Source organism: Pleurodeles waltl, chromosome 10 (genome assembly GCF_031143425.1).
Source record: "Pleurodeles waltl isolate 20211129_DDA chromosome 10, aPleWal1.hap1.20221129, whole genome shotgun sequence".
Classification (NCBI taxonomy): domain Eukaryota; kingdom Metazoa; phylum Chordata; class Amphibia; order Caudata; family Salamandridae; genus Pleurodeles; species Pleurodeles waltl.
In genome coordinates, this window is record NC_090449.1 from 851,704,325 (window position 1) to 851,724,636 (window position 20,312).

The following is a 20,312-nucleotide window of genomic DNA, read 5'->3' on the forward strand; positions in this document are numbered from 1 at the left end:
AAGTCTTGGAAACGTAAAGGGTTCACGGGGAAGCACAGTTAGGGCATTACAGAAAGGCTTCTCGGCACTGGGGGCTGATTGGCTGCACAAGCAGCGGGCGACGATGTGTCTTGCTAAGTTCTGTGATGTGACTGTGGCTCCAGGCGTTTTTGATGCTTCAAGAGAAAGTCCCAGTATAAGTAAATGCACGAAGGCTACAGATGCCATTGGATCCCAGTTCACTTGAAAGTGGTCCCATTTGAAGCTCTGCAAAAAAAAGGGAGCACACTGCCTCACACTGCAGCAAAAAGTTGGCCCCAATGCATCTTGGTAAATGCAGTCAGATTCTTTCACATTAACAAAAGTAATCAAAGTCTTTCCCCTTAGTAGGTGCAGCAAGTGCTGTGTATCTCTGGACACGTGTTTCTGGGTTTCGCCCGTCATCAGCAGAGAGCAGCATATTTTGTGGGGTTGCTTGAAATGCCACCAAACGTCTTCTCAGGTTTATGTACCACTCTGGTGCGCAGGTGCCTCACCAAGGCTCATCAGCCCGTTAGCTCAAGGGAGCCGTCATTCAACACAGTGCAAAAGAAAGGGAGCACACTGCCTCACACTCCAGCAAAAAGTTGGCCCCAATGCATCTTGGTAAATGCAGTCAGATTCTTTCACATTAACAAAAGTAATCAAAGTCTTGTGTATCTCTGGACACGTGTTTCTGGGTTTCGCCCATCATCAGCAGAGAGCAGCATATTTTGTGGGGTTGCTTGAAATGCCACCAAACGTCTTCTCAGGTTTATGTACCACTCTGGTGCGCAGGTGCCTCACCAAGGCTCGTCAGCCCGTTAGCTCAAGGGAGCCGTCATTCGACACAGTGCAAAAAAAAGAGAGCACACTGCCTCACACTCCAGCAAAAAGTTGGCCCCAATGCATCTTGGTAAATGCAGTCAGATTCTTTCACATTAACAAAAGTAATCAGTCTTTCACCTTAGTAGGTGCAGCAAGTGCTGTGTATCTCTGGACACGTGTTTCTGGGTTTCACCTGTCATCAGCACTGTGCCATTTGAAGCTCTGGTTGCCTGGGGAAGACAAAAAAGCCTGATTTCCCACTCACTTGGAGGCATTTAGAGATGGTGAATGGCCCATCTTATCCTTTGGAAGGTTATCCCTTCAGGAGTGAGGTTAGGTGGAAAGTGCCAATGTTGCAACCAGAAAGTGGCAGCAGAGGAAATGATCCACAACTGAATATCAAGACATATTGGTGAGTCACTTTGGCACAAATAGCTGAGGCTGGGCATGGAGCTCACTCCTTCCAACCCCCCCCCCCCGATTACCAGGCAGATGTTCCGAAGGAGGCAATGGTACAGAAGGCCTACAGGTGACTTCTTGACATTGGTGAATGAGTGGAGTCCCATGGCTCTTACCTCTCAGTTTTGCTTCCTGGTGGTGGTGGAAACATGAAAAGCTTCACCGAATTGGCTCCTCTTGTGGCCAAAGGGATGACAAATGCCACGCACCATGAAGGAGGGGTGAAGAGGTACAGCACAGGTGAAGATATGGAGGCATGCCAGTACACAGGTGAAAGGGCTTTGATGGACTCTCTGAAGAGACTTCATAAAAAAAATGGATAATATGTTGAACAGACAGGTTACTGTAGGGCAGAACAGATAACATTATGACAAGTGTAAGTCATTGGAGGCTTCCACAACCCATCAGCGGAAGTAGATGAATGAGTAACCCACTTCAAAAACAGTCCGATTCCATGTTGAAAGATAGGATGGCAAGGATTGGAAATAATGAAAAAGTGGACAGTATATATTGATTGAGTCACAGATCGCTGATGACAAAAGAGACTTGAGTGGTAGTTTTGGAATTTCTATAGAAGGAGACTGGTCAAGAATATATTCATGAAGCGTTTCCACATAGGCTATTTAATGAGGTGGTCAGTGTAATGCTGAGGAACTCTGACTGTGCTGATAATAGGGATTGTGCTATGCCTCTGATGACAGAAGATTGGGTAGCAGTGCAAGCTATTCTCTATGTTCATACTGCTCTCCTGGAGGTTAGTGGCTACGCTGGCTCTGTCGGAAGCTCTATATGCAGTGTGTGAGTGGTGAGGAGAGGTTATGCAGTGGTGATGATTGCATACTGTGAATGTATGAAAAATCTGGATGAGGCCTCTCACTCGTCAAAGGAAAATTAGCTATTTGAGTTCCTTAGTGCAACTTCAAAAAGAGTTAGCCTTCTTAATCTGTTATGTGAATAACAGCACCATTATTTTCTTTTTTGTTTGCTGTTTGTGGTCCAGAGAGTGGATATTCTTTACCCTAAACCGAAGGGTTTAATATAGTCAAGATGTGCTTCTGTGCATTTACAGTAATCTGAATTTCTTTTCTACATCAGATACAACACAGAATAGGTGTTTGACCTGTACCAAACCACATATCTTGATTCCCTTCCAACACATCACACAGAGCACAAAATCCTGGTTAAGGAGTGCCTTGACAATTGGAAAATTCTCATTTGCCTTTATACTGTCCAAACAGTATCCACAGATGGACTTGACAAACAGATTCCTGCCACCCCAAGATGCACACTCACCTGGCAAGTAAGTCAGTCCTCCTGGGTATGCTAGACAAGTTGGCTCGATGGAGAAAATGATGTGAATTGCACCAAATGAATTTCAATTTGTTTTCCACTATTTACAACACACACATCTAATAACCTTAGCTTGTGATATCCAGTAATTTTTTTATGATATCAGGCCAATGGTGGTGATGATGATTATCCCCATCTGTAGGGTCACGTGGAACATCAAGTGAGGTTGCTGTCAAACCTAATTTTTAATTGTATCTGCTCTTCGGCAGCTGCATAGATGATGTGTGGTAACAGCTAGGTGCAAGACATGCTGTGTATGTGAAATGTAGCTAGTATCCCCCCCAAAAAAGGTCAGTAGATGTATATTTCACTTTGGTCCCCTGCAGTTTAGAAACCAGGTACATTCACTACTACAACAGATTGGAGAAGACTGTAAGGCTAGAGTTGTGTCATTTTCCTCAATGCCTTTTGGATCATCACGCACCCCTCATGGCACTAGGAAGTCCTTTTGTGGAAGGAGCAGGGGCTGGAGGTTCTTCTGTTCCAAACAAACCTACCATCCAACCTGCTTATTTAACCCCAAGAGTATGACTAGGCCATCCCTCTCTAGGATTGTCCAGTAGGCAATTGACTGTAGCAGGTCCTACCGCAGTGATTTGTTTTAATCTGCAGAAGAATGTGTGCATCTGATCATCCAGTGAGTCTGATGCATAGACTTTGAAGAATGTATGTAGCAAGAGTATATTCATGTAGGCACAGGTGCTAAGGAATCATTTGAGAATTCATGTTCTTTGGTAAAAAGAGTGGTTACTGCTTAACCCCTTCGCTGCTAGGCCTTTTCCCCCTCCTGTGCCGAGCCTTTTTTTGGCTATTTGGAGCAGTTCGCGCTTAGGCCCTCATAACGTTTTGTTCACATAAGCTACCCACGCCAAATTTGCGTCCTTTTTTTCCAACATCCTAGGGATTCTAGAGGTACCCAGACTTTGTGGGTTCCCCAGAAGGAGGCCAAGAAATTAGCCAAAAAACTGTGAAAATTTCGTTTTTTTCAAAAAAATGGGAAAAATGGGCTGCAGAAGAAGGCTTGTGGTATTTCCCCCGAAAAGGGCATCAACAAAGGGTTTGCGGTGCTAAAATCACCAGCTTCCCAGCTTTCAGGAACAGGCAGACTTGAATCAGAAAACCCAATTTTTCAATACAATTTTGGCATTTTACTGGGACATACCCCATTTGTACGATTTTTTGTGCTTTCAGCCTCCTTCCAGTCAGTGACAGAAATGGGCATGAAACCAACGCTGGATCCCAGAAACCGCAACATTTCTGAAAAGTAGACAAAATTCTGAATTCAGCAAGGGGTAATTTGTGTAGATCCTACAAGGGTTTCCTACAGAAAATAACAACTGAAAAAGAAAAATATTGAAATTGAGGTGAAAAAAAACATCACTTTTTCTCTACGTTTTACTCTGTAACTTTTACCTGCAATGTCAGATTTTTGAAAGCAATATACCGTTACGTCTGCTGGACTCTTCTGGTTGCGGGGATATATAGGGCTTGTAGGTTCATCAAGAACTCTAGGTACCCAGAGCCAATAAATGACCTGCACCCTGCAGTGGGTTTTCATTCTATGCCGGGTATACAGCAATTCATTTGCTGAAATATAAAGAGTAAAAAATAGCTATCAAGAAAACCTTTGTATTTCCAAAATGGGCACAAGATAAGGTGTTGAGAAGCAGTGGTTATTTGCACATCTCTGAATTCCGGGGTGCCCATACTAGCATGTGAATTACAGGGCATTTCTCAAATAGACGTCTTTTTTACACACTGTCTTACATTTGGAAGGGAAAAATGTAGAGAAAGACAAGGGGCAATAACACTTGTTTTGCTATTCTATGTTCCCCCAAGTCTCCCGATAAAAATGGTTCCTCACTTGTGTGGGTAGGCCTAGCGCCCGCGACAGGATATGCCCCAAAACACAACGTGGACACATCACAGAAAACAGACCTGTTTTTAGCAAAGTGACTACCTGTAGATTTTGGCCTCTAGCTCAGCCGCCACTTAGGGAAACCTACCAAACCTGTGCATTTCTGAAAACTAGAGACCTAGGGGAATCCAAGATGGGGTGACTTGTGTGGCTCAGACCAGGTTCTGTTACCCAGAATCCTTTGCAAACCTCAAAATGTGGCTAAAAAAACACATGTTCCTCACATTTCTGTGGCAGAAAGTTCTGGAATCTGAGAGGAGCCACAAATTTCCTTCCACCCAGCGTTCCCCCACGTCTCCCGATAAAAATGATACCTCACTTGTGTGGGTACGCCTAGCGCCCGCGACAGGAAACGCCCCAAAGCGCAACGTGGACACATCCAAATTTGTGAAGGAAAACAGAGGTGTTTTTTGCAAAGTGCCTACCTGTAGATTTTGGCTTGTAGCTCAGCCGCCACCTAGGGAAACCTACCAAACCTGTGCATTTCTGAAAACTAGAGACCTAGGGGAATCCAAGATGGGGTGACTTGTGTGGCTCGGACCAGGTTCTGTTACACAGAATCCTTTGCAAACCTCAAAATTTGGCTAAAAAAACACATGTTCCTCACATTTCTGTGGCAGAAAGTTCTGGAATCTGAGAGGAGCCACGTATTTCCTTCCACCCAGCGTTCCCCCACGTCTCCCGATAAAAATGATACCTCACTTGTGTGGGTAGGCCTAGCGCCCGTGACAGGAAATGCCCCAAAGCGCAACGTGGACACAGCCAAATTTTTGAAGGAAAACAGAGGTGTTTTTTGCAAAGTGCCTACCTGTAGATTTTGGCCTGTAGCTCAGCCGCCACCTAGGGAAACCTACCAAACCTGTGCATTTCTGAAAACTAGAGACCTAGGGGAATCCAAGATGGGGTGACTTGTGTGGCTCGGACCAGGTTCTGTTACCCAGAATCCTTTGCAAACCTCAAAATTTGGCTAAAAAAACACATGTTCCTAACATATCTGTGGCAGAAAGTTCTGGAATCTGAGAGGAGCCACAAATTTCCTTCCACCCAGCGTTCCCCCACGTCTCCCGATAAAAATGATACCTCACTTGTGTGGGTAGGCCTAGCGCCCGCCACAGGAAACGCCCCAAAGCGCAACGTGGACACATCCAAATTTGTGACGGAAAACAGAGGTGTTTTTTGCAAAGTGCCTACCTGTAGATTTTGGCTTGTAGCTCACCCGCCACCTATGGAAACCTGCCAAACCTGTGCATTTCTGAAAACTAGAGACCTAGGGGAATCCAAGATGGGGTGACTTGTGTGGCTCCATCCAAAATCAGGTCTCTTGCACCATCGTCGTGAAGTGGGCCTTATCTCCATGCACAATACAGAGCTTTGCCGGGAATATAAGCGAATACTTCAGTCCTGGTTGACAGAGCATATTTTTGACCGGCACAAATGCCCCCCCCCCCCACCTCTCTGTAATTAGGTTAGTGTAATCCGGATACAGGTTGACCTCTTGTCCTTCAATTAACCAGGGGCCATGGTTCCATGACACCTATAATATGATATCCTTATCTGTGAAGTTCATCAGTTGGGCTATTATTGTGTGCGGATTCACCCCCAGTACCAGAGGAGCCGCCAGTATTCTGTGGGCTCGTTCCACTGAAAAGAACTGTGAGGGGCAGCCCTGCAGGACGGTCTTTGCCAGCCACTCTTCCACAAACAGTTATGTGCTGGGTCCTTCCGCTTTTTCTGGGGACCCCCACTAGTCTTACGTTGTGGCAGCGGGACCTGCCCTCTGCATCTTCCAGATAGTTTGCCAGTATCTTCACCTCCCTTTCTATAGTGTAACACTTCAGTGTAAGCTCCTGAACATTCAACAGGACAGTACCCAACTGGTGCTCTGTTTCCTTCATGCGGTCTGCCAACTTGCTATGATCCTCTTGCAGTAGGCCTATCTTATTCAACACCACTACGATCTTGGTGTCCAGCATCATCTTTGTGTCTCTTATCGCCCTCAGAATTGTTGCTGTGTGCGTGGCCAAAGAAGAGTTTGTCTCTGCCTGCGTTGTCCGGGCATCCGTCTCCATAGAGGCCCGAGTGTTCATAGCCTAGCTTGTTACTATACAGATCTTCCCCATACTGTTGTGGTTCATCCGACGGTAGCTACAGCTGGTGGGGGAAAGGGTGATGATGGGGGTTGAAGGCAGGTCTGTACGTTTACCCTGTGGATGCCGGCCTACTCGGCCACAGCTGAGCACCTGCAGCTCCTCGTAAAGTACTGCTCCAGTTCCCTGCATACACTGTCTCACACCATCCACGGCTCCAGCCTCACTCCACAAGTACTGGCCTTCTCAGTCATCTGCAGGTGTGCCCCTGGGCGCCAAGTATGGGTCCCTCTCCCCACCTCCTAGTTCCATACAGGAAGTATAACTGGCCCAGTCACCAAGCCAAGCACCTTCTAGCACACAGATTGCTTTGGTGGGGACCAGCCCCAATCTGCATGTCCCTCCGAGTACCAGGCATGAGTCCCAATATAAACATCAGGGTCTCGTCTCGTCCAGCTAGTGGCCGGATGCAGTACATTGGGGAGGAGGGGGTGCGGGCTGGGGTGAACAGGTCTGCATTGACACTCCTTCACAATTGTGAGTGCAACCTTTTTGGGCAGGAGGGGGGTGTTGAGTGCCCTTGCCACAGCACTCCTGCTCATCTCTGCTGCCGCATACCAGCACAGGCAACAGCAATAGAACATCTCGTGGGCACCATCCAGTACGGGTGCTTGGCGCTGTGGTCAAATCCTCTCCCTTCCCACTGGGGCTTGCCTGCCTCGGTCCACTGACTCAGGGCTGGTCTGCACCACTCACTGCCATGCCACTGCCCTCATCCTGGTTTCGGCCAGCCGGCCTCCCTTGGCGATTGTGGCTCCAGGCCCACCTTATGTGTTGATGGCTACCATTTTGACCAAACATCCGCTGTACGACTGCTACTTATGTTTTGACAGCTGCCGTTTTGACCAAACATCCACTGTTCCACTGCTGCTCGATGAACTGTGCCCATAGTGCAGTCACCACCAGCTCTGCTGTTCTCCCTGGTTCAGCAAGGCTTCCCCCTTACTATTTGGGGTCAAACAGGATTATCAGCCCTGGGTCCTCTGCCAGTCACAGAAGCTCTGCACCACGTGCCTTACTCCATGGCCGATCAGGTCATGCCCCTGAATATAGTTGTACTTTTGAACATTTCTTTTTAGATTCATAAGGACCCGCCAGCTTCCCCAACATTAAGGTTTTGCAGAGACCAAAAAACAAAACTAGCATTGCCAAAGGGTAAAGGCTAGCAATCTGTGTCAGACCTACTGGCCTTGCCAATGCTAGCTTTGCATGCTGTCAGCTTGAACTCCTTCATGGCTTTAACCCCTTGGGTACCCAGGACGTAACCGTTAAGTCCAGAGCAGATAGAGGCCCTTGGGGAAGCGCTAGCGCTCCCCCTGGGGGCCTCGCACCCCCCTCCCCTGGGCAGAGATGGAAGGGGAATCGCTTCCCCTTTCACCCCACTCCCCTTGACCCCCCTGTGGCATCTGATGACGTCAGCGTGAGATCGCATGCTGACCTCATCAGAGGCCTACCTCTCCGTGCTGGAAGCTGAGCTTCCAGCGCTGATCGGAGGAGAAATGCGATGCGATAGGGCAGCAGAAATGCCCACTAGACACCAGGGATTTTTTTAAAATTATTTATTATTGAAAGAGGGGAGTGGCCCCTTGGGCAAGGGCCGCTCCCCAGGGGGGCAATTTATTTTTAATACATTTCTAACCTCCCCTCCCCCTCCCCCCCGGGGGAAGATCGGCCTATTATAATTAGGCTGATCTGTCCCCAGGGAGGGCAGAAACCACTAGGCCCAAGGGATTTTTTTGCGCCAATGTCACCCAAGGGTAGCGACCCCTTAGGCAATGGTTGCTCCCCTGGGGGGGCATTTCTATTAGGCTGATCTGCATCCTGGGGGGGAAGAAACCATTTAGGCACTAGGGTTTGGTGTGTGTGTTTTGTTTGGGGGGGGCAGCCCCTTGGGCAAGGGTCGCCCATGGGAGCACATTACTGTTCGCCATATCTGCCCCACGTGGGGGCAGATCGGCCTACTTTCGGAAGGCCCATCTGCCCCCAAGGGGGACAGAAATCCCACCAGAGACCAGGGAAGATTTTTTTTCAAAATAAGAGGGTGGGAGTATGGCCATACCCCCACCCCAAATAAATGGGGCCAAGGTTGTTCTGCCCACCAGTGGGCAGATGGGGCAATTACCCCCAATCCACAGGCCGGGGAGGGGGGGCCAGAAAGTCTACTAGATTCCAAGGAATTAAAAGAAAAAAATAGTGGGGTGGTGGCACCAACCAGTATGGGCCTGGTTATGCCCCCACCCCAACTGAAGGGGTTAACAGTCTTTCAGCTCTCCCCCGCACACTAAAACATCTTATCCCATGGCAAGCAAGAGGATATTTGATTATTTGGGGTTTTGGTTTTACATTTGGGCCACGAGAGCTTGGATAACTCTCAAAATCGTCCACTTGGAATGGTGAGGGCTGCACTTTTTGGACTTTAGGATGCTGCCATGTAAAAAAATCCACAAGACCTAGACACATCTGAAAACTAAACATCTGGGTGATTCCAGGGTGGTGTGCTTCACATGCACCCAGCACCATTTTCTTGCCCACAATGCCCCGCAAACCTCCAACTTTTCTGGAGATCACACATTTTTCCCACATTTTTGTGATGGAACCTTTGGGAATCTGCAGGAATCCACAAAAATTCCTACCACCCAGCATTGTCTCAGCTATACTGATAAAAATTCTGCCGCACTTGTCAGCCTAAAAATGTTTTTTTTTCAAACAGACCTTTTGGACCCGCTTTGGTTCCCCCTCAATTTCAACATGTTTTTGACTCTTCCCTGTTACAGTCACTTAGCCCACCTACACAAGTGAGGTCTCATTTTTACTGGGAGACTAAGGGGAATGTTGGGTGGTAGGAAATAAGTCCCGATGTGGTGATCCCACAAACAAATGTGTGAAAAAATGTGTTTTTTATAGCTATATTTGAGGTTTGCTGAGGATTCTGGGTAAGAAAACATTAGGGGATCCACGCAAGTCTCACCTCCCTGGATTCCCTAGGTGCCTAGTTGAAATGTTTGGGTTTGGTAGGTTTCCTTATTGGCTGCTGAGCCCCGGACCAAAAACGCAGGTCTCCATCCCCTGCCAAAACAGGTAGTTTAGTATTTGATCATTTTGATGTGTCCACATAGTGCTTTGTGGCATTTTCTTTTGCGGGCACTAGGCCTACCCACACAAGTGAGGTACCATTTTTATCGGGAGACTTGGGGGGGAACGGTGGGTGAAAGGAAATTTGTGGCTCTTCTCAAATCCCAGAACTTTCAGTCACCGAAATGTGAGGAAAAGGTGTTTTTTGGCCAAATATAGAGGTTCCTGCCTGGGTAAGAAAACCTGATGAGAGTCCCACAAGTCACCCCATCCTAGATTCCCCTAGGTGACTAGCTTTCAGAAATGCACAGGTTTGGTAGGTTTTCCTAGTTGCCAGTTGAGCTAGAGGCCAAAATCCACAGCTTGGCACTTTGCTAAAAACAGCTCTGTTTTCTTTGGGAAAATGCGATGTGTCCATGTTGTGTTTTGGGGGCATTTCCTGTCACGGGCACTAGGCCTACCCACACAAGTGAAGTACCATTTTTATCGGGAGACTTGGGGGAACACAGAATAGCAGAACAAGTGTTATTGCCCCTTGTGTTTGTCTCACATTTGGAAGGAGAAAATGTAAAGAGTGTGTAAAAAAGATGTCTATTAGAGAAATGCCCTGTAATTCACATGCTAGTATAGGGGCCTCAGAATTCAGAGATGTGTAAATAACCACTGCTTCTCAACACCTTATTTTGTGCCCATTTTCGAAATACAAAGGTTTTCTTGATTCCTATTTTTCACTGTTTATATTTCACCAAATGAATTGCTGTATACCGGTATAGAAATGAAAACCCATTGCAAGGTGCAGCTCATTTATTGGCTCTGGGTACCTAGGGTCCTTGATGAACCTACAAGCCCTATATATCCCTGCAACCAGAAGAGTCCAGCAAACGTAATGGTATATTGCCTTAAAAAATCTGACATCACAGGAAAAAGTTACAGAGTAAAACGTGGAGAAAAATGGCTGCTTTTTTTTTCACTTCGATTTCAATATTCTTTTTATTTCAGCTGTTATTTTCTGTAGAAAAGCCTTGTAGGGTCTACGCAAATGACCCCTTGCTGAATTCAAAATTGTGTCTACTTTTCAGAAATGTTTAGCTATCTGGGATCCAGCATTGGTTTCACACCCATTTCTGTCACTAACTGGAAGGAGGCTGAAAGCACAAAAAATAGTAAAAATGGGGTATGTCCCAGTAAAATGCCAAAATTGTGTTGGGTTTTCTGATTCAAATCTGCCTGTTCCTGAAAGCTGGGAAGATGGTGATTTTAGCACTGCAAACTCTTTGTTGATGCCATTTCAGGGAAAAAAACACAAGCCTTCTTCTGCAGCCTTTTTTCCCATTTTGTCAAAAACAAAAATATATATATTTTCGCTGTATTTTGGCTCATTTCTTGGTCTCCTTTGGGGGAACCCACAAACTCTGGGTACCTATAGAGTCCCTAAGATGTTGGGGAAAAAAAGGACATAAATTTGGCGTGGGTAGCTTATGTGGACAAAAAGTTATGAGAGCCTAGGCGCGAACTGCCCCAAATAGCCAAAAAAGGCCTGGCACCTGAGGGGGGAAATGGCCTGGCAGCTAAGGGGTTAAAGCAGGCTGAGACAACTCACATTAAGAAATGCGAAGATAAAAACAACAGCAGCAACTCAGAGTGTTAACCATTTGCAGAACCGAGTGTAGCTTTCCCAGTCTGGTGCAAGCTGAGACATCATAGTGTAGTTGGTCGATCGCATCCTTACAAAGCAAGTGCAGCAAAGATGACCAATCGCATATTTATTTCCCATTTTCTTTCATTAGTGTTCAGAAACCCTACTCTTATCTCTGTTTTAACATAGTTCTCCCCCAATGCAACCTGATTTAGAAATTATATGCTTCATGCTTTTTGTGATACGGGAAATTGGTGAATGTGTGTTCAGAGAGTATGGAAAGCAGATGAAATTGTCACTTAAGAAGAATTGGACGTCGGAATCTTATTTTCATTAAATAATGCGCTGAACGGGATGTCTGTTAAAGGGTGCATAGTTCTTGAATTGCAAAGTGAGAAAGATGTTTTGACAGAGATGAAAAAACAATCTAATGCATCCTCACTGTGTATGGTTTCATACTGATTGATGGGATACTCCTTAAAGATTAAAGGTATGAAGTACTGGATCCACTGCGCAGCCAGTCAGTTGCCCTAAAGTGTAAGGGATTTCGGTCTGCTGCACTAAAACCTGCAGTGTTAATAATCCTCTTCCATTTTTGCAATGATGTCGAAGTGAAGGAATTTGTTGCGTGCTTTATACAAGTACCCTGTAGAAAAATGTATTTACAATGCCTATGAAAACAAATGTGCCCTAATAATTTGTTGTTTAGTGGAAGCGTACTAATAAACATGCATTCACACATTTGTTACTTCAGTGCATAGGTTACATCCCATTTGATAAAAAAAAAAAAAAATGGATAACTCGTGAGAAAATTCTCACCTACTGTTCCACAGAATGCTTATGAACTGATTGAGGAAAGCAGTTATGCTACTGATCACCAGTACTGGCTAAATATTTCTTTATAACAACAACATATGATAAAATTGCATGGAATAAAGCATAAATGCAACTATGCAGTTAGTAGTATACCATTTATAACCATTGTTGAGGGAAGTGAGGGGAATCATGACCCAATTGTCGCTTAACATATTAGTCTGTAGCAGTGGTTTTCAAACTTTTTAATGCTGCGCCCACCCAGTGGGGGAAAAAATAAAATAATCGGGGCCTCCCTCCAAATTTTTCACTGTTATTCTATTAAGTTGGCAGTGTTTAAATGTGTCTTTACTTAATTAAACATTGCAGTTAAGTTCTGTTACCTTTTTAAAAATGCAATATATGTTTTTCTGGTTAAAACGAAGCACTGTTATCTGCATAATGCTTCTTTTGGCCAGAGCCTGACGCCCCCTGTGGAATCACTTGAGGCCCACCCCCCCAGTTTGAAGGCCCTGGTGTATAGCTATCTGCATGTATACTCTTTAGGTTGAGCCTACTAGGCAGCACATGCTGTCTGTTGCAAGACATATTGTAGCTTACTAGGAACATAGAGGCTCTTGGATCCTGCCCTCGCTTATCATTCGGTTGGTTTTCCTTGCCCCTCTCACTTGACTGTTTTTATTCTGTCTCAGCTCATCAATGTTGTATTTGTCCCTCCCATGGAGCATTGCCTTTTTACAGTCTCCTCCACTGCTGCTTCAACTGCTTGTTATTCAAGCAATGTTTTATTTTGTGTGAAGCAATCCATTATAGTGTGCGTTTTAGAACCGCCTCCCTTATGTAGGTGTCTCCTGCTGCACTCCGTGTTGCTCTTTGTTGCCAGACTGCTTCTCCCCACCCTCCTCCCTCTTGTGCTCGCATGTGTACTACTCCCCATTGCACCCAAACTCAGGACCTACGAGTTGCTTTCCCACAATTCTGTATTACTTTTGCCCCCATCCTTGCATCTGTTGCTTTTTCATCCCTTGCAATTCCCCACCCGTTGCTCCTCTCACGTTGCTTCATCATTCACTCATGCTCCTTGGAGTTTATTCCATTCCCCCTCACCCTCGTAGTTTGCTTCGCTGCTCCCCCACTGTCTCCCTTGCTGCTTCCTTATACCCTGACACACAGTCACCTGTGTAGCTTTGCAGTACGCCCTGCCATCCCCTGTGTTGCGTCTGCTCCCGCATGTTGCTTCGTTTGCGCTCACCCTTCTCCTTGTTGCGTCTGCTCCACCTGTCTGCCCACTTTAAAAATAAAAAAAATGCTATTGCTCATTTTATTTTACTTTTAATTACCTATCCAACTCAGATCGGAAACTAAAAAGAAAAAGAAAGCGCATGCGTCATTTGTAGGGATGCGCGTGGGTGTGGTGTGTGTGCCTACAAAATATACAAAATGATGCGGGAGGCTGCATCGAAGCTTTTCGTTTTTTATAGCTTTAATCAAACTGCATAGCATCTCAGATGCCATACAGCATGGCTAAAAAGCATTGCAAAGCCAATAGGTCACAAAGACAAGACCTAGTAGCTTTGCCATTTGCTTGTTACTTATTACAGTTAAGTTTGTTATTGGGCTAAATTATTTCCATGTTACCATTGAATGTTAGGTGTTCATCTTTTTTCACTAACGTGTCAAAGTGCTAGTAGTCCAGAAGCAGATCAAGCGGGAAAAGGAGGCAAGTGAGAAGTTGGGACCAGTACAAGGATGCATAAAGACAATGGTAGTCGCAAACTCACAGTTTGCTCTGAGACAAATCAGAATAGTGGTAAGTGAGGTGATGGGCAGAGGTATTTTGCACGACATGCATCCTTACATTGGCTTTGAAGAGGAGGGTAAGCAAAAATACTTAGAAGCATCCAGAAGGAAGTGGTATAGACAGCGCTGGAAACGGTTTCAAAGGAATTGAGTGAGAACCTTGGTGTGAAAAAGATTAGGAGTCTTCGCCTGAAGAGAGCATGGCTGAGGGCGTTGGGACTGCGTAACACAAGTATGACCAAAAGTTAAAATGAATCACGCTGACGGAAGGAGCAGAGTTAGACAGAAAGCATCTGCAGGGGTGTAATGATTCGTTGTGGAAAATGGGTCGGCGTATTTGAAGGCAAACTAGTCAAAATGGACCAGGTGGCAATGTCCTTAGCTCGTAGCATTGGAGGCAGGCATAGACGGGCAGCCACAGGGGCAACCCTAGTGCAAAATACGACCCCTAACGGCTGCCTGGACATTGCAGGCAAAGTACTTAGAGTGAGGAAGCATGTTTGACATTTATCTGTGACGAAACTGCAATGATGAAAAGAGATGGAGGAAATGTTCACTGAGAAACGGGCTTACACATGCCTTTGCTTAGTCCGACGTAAGATCCAGGTATCTATTTTCTAAATAGAAGTTTTAGGCCCAATCATGGTTTGTACATGTCAATATGCAACATGCATTTGAGCCTTGAGGTGCTAATGCAGTTAGATGAGTGGTGATTTATTACTGTTGGTGGTCTACTTTGCTTTGTTTATACAGACATTCCGACGGCGTAAAATATTTGAGATTTATCATACTGTGCCGTTTTCAAGTTTATATTTAAAAAATCCATTGTTTGAATTATAGCATCCATTTCAGTGGATGCAACAATATATGGTGTATGGAGATGCCATTGGTTGCTTTCAGTCAGTGGGTTATTGTAAACACTTGTCTCCTTGTTTAACAGCATGAACAGGTTAAGTACATTGCCCAGAGGATTTGGCTCTTTACCGGCTCTTGAAGTTCTTGACCTGACTTATAACAATTTGAATGAAAATGCCTTGCCTGGAAACTTCTTCTACCTCAGTAAGCAAGATTTACGTTTATTTTTCGACTGGTGTGGTTTCGCTTTTGGAACATGATGTTTTGCGGTACAACGTTCTAGCTCACGACCTGGGCAAAACTGAAATGAGTGGATTTTTTATTACGCCCTCTTTGCGAAGTAGTGAAATGTTCCTCCTTGACCACTTTCACTCCTGCCTGATTCCCATCTAATTGATATTGCTTGAAATGAACTGATGTAGCTGCAAGAAACAACATAGCAGGGGATAAGAGAGACCAGCTGGTTAGAGAGGCAGTGGGAGAGGGAGAAGCATACCATTGACACAGTAAAGTGTCAGTTTCACTAAATGTATATAAAAGCCCCGGCCTGATTTATTATGTGCAAGCTTTGTGTAAAATGTAATGCGTCCTAATAAAAAGTGAATAAAAGGATGAGAGTCCCTACCTTGTAACACATTGCTCGGCATAGATCAGGTAGAGGTCAAGCAGCAGAAGCAAGTGAGCGAGTGCTTCCCACATCCTCCCTAAGGCAGTGGTGCCATACCTCTAACGAGAATCCCCATGCACTAGCGTATGACACAATCAAAGACTGGTAAATCTCAGTCGTACCATAGATGGCATTGACCTCTCCATGCATGGGCCTTACTTATATACGTCAGCTCTCAGATAGTCACTTCTTGGAGTAACCAGGTGAATCCACATGTTAATGTTTCATTGTGGTAATTCAAAAAAGAATACAAGTTAGCCAAATAGACACCACCTAAAAGACAATTAAATGGTAGTGAACACGGCTATTAAAGAGGCTCTTTAAGTTCGCCCGGCCATTCACCTGGGGTGCTTTCACTAAATTGCGGCACATGCACAAGTAACATGCAGGAAATCTCTTGAGTATGAGAGGGGTGCCTAGCATGTGTTTAACCTATTTGTTCATGCTCCTGTAGTGGACAACTACTGCCTTCCATCAGCTTCTCTACATCCCCATCAATCACTGGTATGTGGTGAACTAGCAGGGATAATCCTCATCAGTTGTGGCACCTAATGTGCATGAGTATTTGGATGGCCACGCAAATACTCAGACCCATCCACATGCACACTTACTCACGCCCATCCATTCAGAAGCACACACATGCATACACCCACTCACAGCATGCACACACAGATACACATACATTCATACATACATACAAACATACATCCAACAATCATCAAAAACTTACTGGGCCGTGGCGGTGACATCAGGTGGTGAAAGAAAGAAGCAGAAAGGCCCCAGTGGTTCCTGGAGACTTCGAGGAAGAAAGAGATAGACTGAAGATCCCGCCTCCTCCGCTCATTGGATGACCTTTTCATGGGTCAATCAGTAAGAGGAGGACCTTCCCCTACTCCTCATAGAGTGGGGAGGGGTTCAGTGAGGCTTGTTGACCTCCACCCCTCACTCCAATTCTGTGATGAGGCACCATTAATAGTAAACCCTTGGCTTTTCAGGGCTTAAACCTGACGTACCCAGGTCTGATTCTATCAGTGATGTTCCCCCTCATCCTGAGGGGTAGGATCTCACAGGGCTTTATTGGGCTGATGTTATCACATTGTCAGGGCTGTGAAATCTTCAGTCCAGCAAAGCTTGGCTCAGGCTCGCAGGCGCCTATGCATTAGCACATGCAAAGCGCCTGGGTGCCTGATCCTGATACGGTGAGTGTCTGTCAGGATGATCTTTGGTGAGCCTGACAGACAGTCAACATGGTTTGGAAAAATGAGGTGGACGGAGGCCAGGAAACCTTAATGACAGGCTGCCCTTGGCCCCCATGCCGAGAACCGAATGGATATGCCTCAGTCCGAAGCAAATCCCTGACCCAAATATTTCTGTTTGTGTCTGTAGAGAGGCAGAGTAATTCTTGCTGTAAAAAAATAAAGTTAAGGATGTGAGTTGGTGGAAATGGTATAGGATTGAGCTGTGTACCTGTTAAGAAGTAGGCATGAGCCTCCGGTACACCTTACTGTAATCTGCATAAAAGCACGAAAAGATAAGGTAGTTTTCACTCAAAGGAGAGACTTGAATTGGCTTTCTTCAGAACAATGTCATACAAAATGTAGATAACCTATCTTAACCTGAGCTGTTTTTTATGTGTAATGCAGAAAGATCGGATAATCTTCAATATCTCCAGCATTTTCTGAAAATGTACATCTGACAACATCTGTAGTTTTTAGGTTTTTGTTTTTGGACTCGAATGTTTGTATGCTGCATTTCTAGAGCACAAAGCTAGTCAAATGGCAGCAGAGCGCTGTACAGTGTCAAACACCACCAAAAAGTCAACTCGTGCCAAAACGTTTAATGAATGAGATTGCCAGTTGACCTAATGTTACCAAGGACACAATTCTCCAGTCCTAGGCTTTTACTTAATGACCTCACCTCGTGCATGTTGTTTGTTGCAGTCTTGGTTCCCGTCAATGACATCAATTATAATAAAGGATTGCATGATACAATTTCGACCCCATAAATTCAGATTTCATTTTCTTCAGATCTCTAGTTTCAGATTACTTTACTTTTGACCTCTATTCATTTGCCTACGTTCATTTCATGTTATTTGTAAATACCGTTGTCTTAATGTATTACTATTTGTTGTTTTGTATTAAATGTGATACATTATTTTAAAGTATTAGCACTACCTTGTTTTTACCCTAAAACGTATGTACATAATTATTACTTCAGTATTTTAGCATTGTAATGAGGATAAATCTCCAAGCCTCCGTTTTCTTTTCAAATACATAATGTATTACTTTTGTAGCATGGGTTTTTAATGGTTCCAAAATATCGTTAGTGGAAAATTAAATGTCCAAAATGATAATGGTATTCAGTATTAAAACACCAAATTACAAGTGTTTGCAAAATGAAAGTTCAGGACTGGAGACTTGGACACCTAGTAACCTTATTAATAAACAGTGGTTGGAAACAATTGGAAGAAAACACGGTTGACAGTTGGCATTTAAATCAACTGCCAAAAACTTCTGCACAGGGTCACGGTGGAAGTTGTTAATTGTGCCAGTCCTCTGGTCTATAGATATTTTCCGCAACACATCCGCGCCACAGTGTGCCGGTAAATCTGAGTTTGACCTGCTTGTTATTATTGTGAGCCCTGGATGTGTCAAAGGCTTTTCACCATGTCGAGGTTATTAATCAGAGCTGACTCTCTGCTATTGATCAGGCCTCAAATGGCCGGTTTATGTGCCACCCTGCTTATATATTGCTGTTTAATTTGCAGCCACCCTGCGCGCGCTCTATCTAAGTGACAACGATTTCGAAACCCTGCCGCCAGATATTGGGAAGCTCACGAAGTTGCAGATAGTAAGTAATTTATCTAAATTCCTAGAAAATCAATTCGCGTTCGTAGCTCTTGTAGAAGTAGAATCGAGGCAATTTAAGAAGCAGTGAGGTTTATTTTGCTAGAATAAAACGCTGGCCCTGCTACCGCCGCGCTCTCATCAGCAGAGGCCTCGTAAATAAATAGAACGCATCTAGCGGGAGGCGGGCGGGACATAGACTGCATAAGTGAGGCTGTTGTATTTTATGCGAAAACGGTCTCTGACAACTTTGTGTTTCCAATTAGATCAGCCTCCGGGATAACGACCTTGTATCGCTGCCCAAAGAGACGGGCGACCTCACGCAGTTGAAGGAACTTCATATACAGGGAAACCGACTGACCGTGCTCCCCCCGGAGCTAGGTAAGACCACAGCAGAGCTGCTGCCACACGAAACATCACATCTGGTTCACGTATGAACAGCACACGTAAGACGGGCGCGTGACTTGGAGAACATTCCCGTGCGCGCGCGCGAACGCATTTCGAATTCCATGTGCGGCTCTCGACGCGCAAAATTAGAGGCGACCTCAAATTTGAAATGACTTAAAATTGATTATAGATGTGCAGTCATCCTCACTAACGTCTCATTTGTAAGTCATTTTCTAAATCCATACCATGTCCTGCTTATACAATCACATTTGGAAAATATAATTTCAGACAGGCCCTGAATTATTTCAAGGTTGAATTGCAGCCAGGGCAGTGCGTTAGGGGATGTGTTCGTTACTTGGTATAATCTCGTATAAACTGTATGACCAGTGACACTGACACTATGCAGCAGTGGACGACCACATTAAGCAGCAAGGTAACCAAATTATGCAGCAAGAAAAGACAAATTATGCAGCATAATGCAGCATACTGCAGATGATTTGCGGCTGCCCTACTTTACTGTTGTATAGTTTTTCCACTTGTTAAACACTGTTTGCAAAGGTTTCAATTTGTTAGTTTGTCTACAGCCTAAATACAGCAGTCAACAACTGAACAGCGACCTGCTGATGCGTTGCAACATGTGAGGCAACGTTTTTTGTAACTTTTGATCTAGTTGACCAACAAACACATTTTTGTTAAAATCTGAGAATTATGCAGAAGAGAATCAATTATGTGGTAAATGCAGCAACTCATAAGTAAATTGAAAATTCATAGTTGCCGAATCACATTGCTCCAGTAGCCCTGTGTATGACCTATTCTGAAAAGTGGTAATTCTACAGGGATTTTGAACAGCGATAACGCTGAACCTACTGGATGGAATTACACCTAATTTGGCAGAAAGGTAGGTCCTGTTCCAGAAACAGTGCTTTTTTGATTTAGTGTAATTCCATTCAGTAGTTTTTGAGAAATTAAGGGGAAAACCAATTTGTGTATCTAGCGACGCGAAGGATTCTCAACCCCTCCCGATCTCGTGCTGAGATTTGATTGCAGACAACACTTCAACAAGGAAGCTGTGGACCTATTGTCAGCCATTTTAGGTCTTGGCTTCAGTGAATCCCATAAAAAAGGTAAAAAATAAAGGAAAGGGGCCAGGGTATGAACACCTGGACCCCTTAGCTCTGGTGCTTGTGTCCCAAAGGGACCCTCAGAGGGCTAAAAAGGATTTAAAAAATAATTTTATGTCCAGAGTTGTGGTGGATCCGCAGATCTGCTGTAAAATAAAAAAAAAAAGAAAACGAAGCGCGACTCCTGCGCTTTGTTATTATAAAGCCCTGGGTGGGTAAAGTCCCTGGGATATTCTTATTATAATGTGTGGGGCACCTGGCACCCTCCCTCTGTCCCGGGGACAGCCACATCCCCAGAGCATTAGTGAAAATAAATGCGGGGGGGCGCCTGGACCCCGCTGCCCTGGGGATCACCACCTCCCAGGGGCTTTGTGAATATTTAGTGCGGGATGGCGCAGCCCCGTGCAGTCCCTGAG

The 20,312-nt window shown here is 45.0% G+C and overlaps 1 protein-coding gene across 2 annotated transcripts in view; it reads left to right on the top strand.

Annotated features, from left to right (window-relative positions):
* Positions 1 to 20,312, top strand: part of RSU1 (Ras suppressor protein 1) — a 426,683-nt gene that overhangs the window by 117,478 nt on the left and 288,893 nt on the right. For both annotated transcript variants that reach the window (XR_011199181.1, XM_069211550.1), the window contains exons 5-7: positions 14,961 to 15,079; positions 18,310 to 18,392; positions 18,655 to 18,769. Coding sequence is in view for 1 of the 2 variants with exons in the window: in XM_069211550.1 (XP_069067651.1) it covers positions 14,961 to 15,079; positions 18,310 to 18,392; positions 18,655 to 18,769 (317 nt within the window). In the remaining variant the exon portion in view is untranslated. The remainder of the gene's footprint in view (positions 1 to 14,960; positions 15,080 to 18,309; positions 18,393 to 18,654; positions 18,770 to 20,312) is intronic.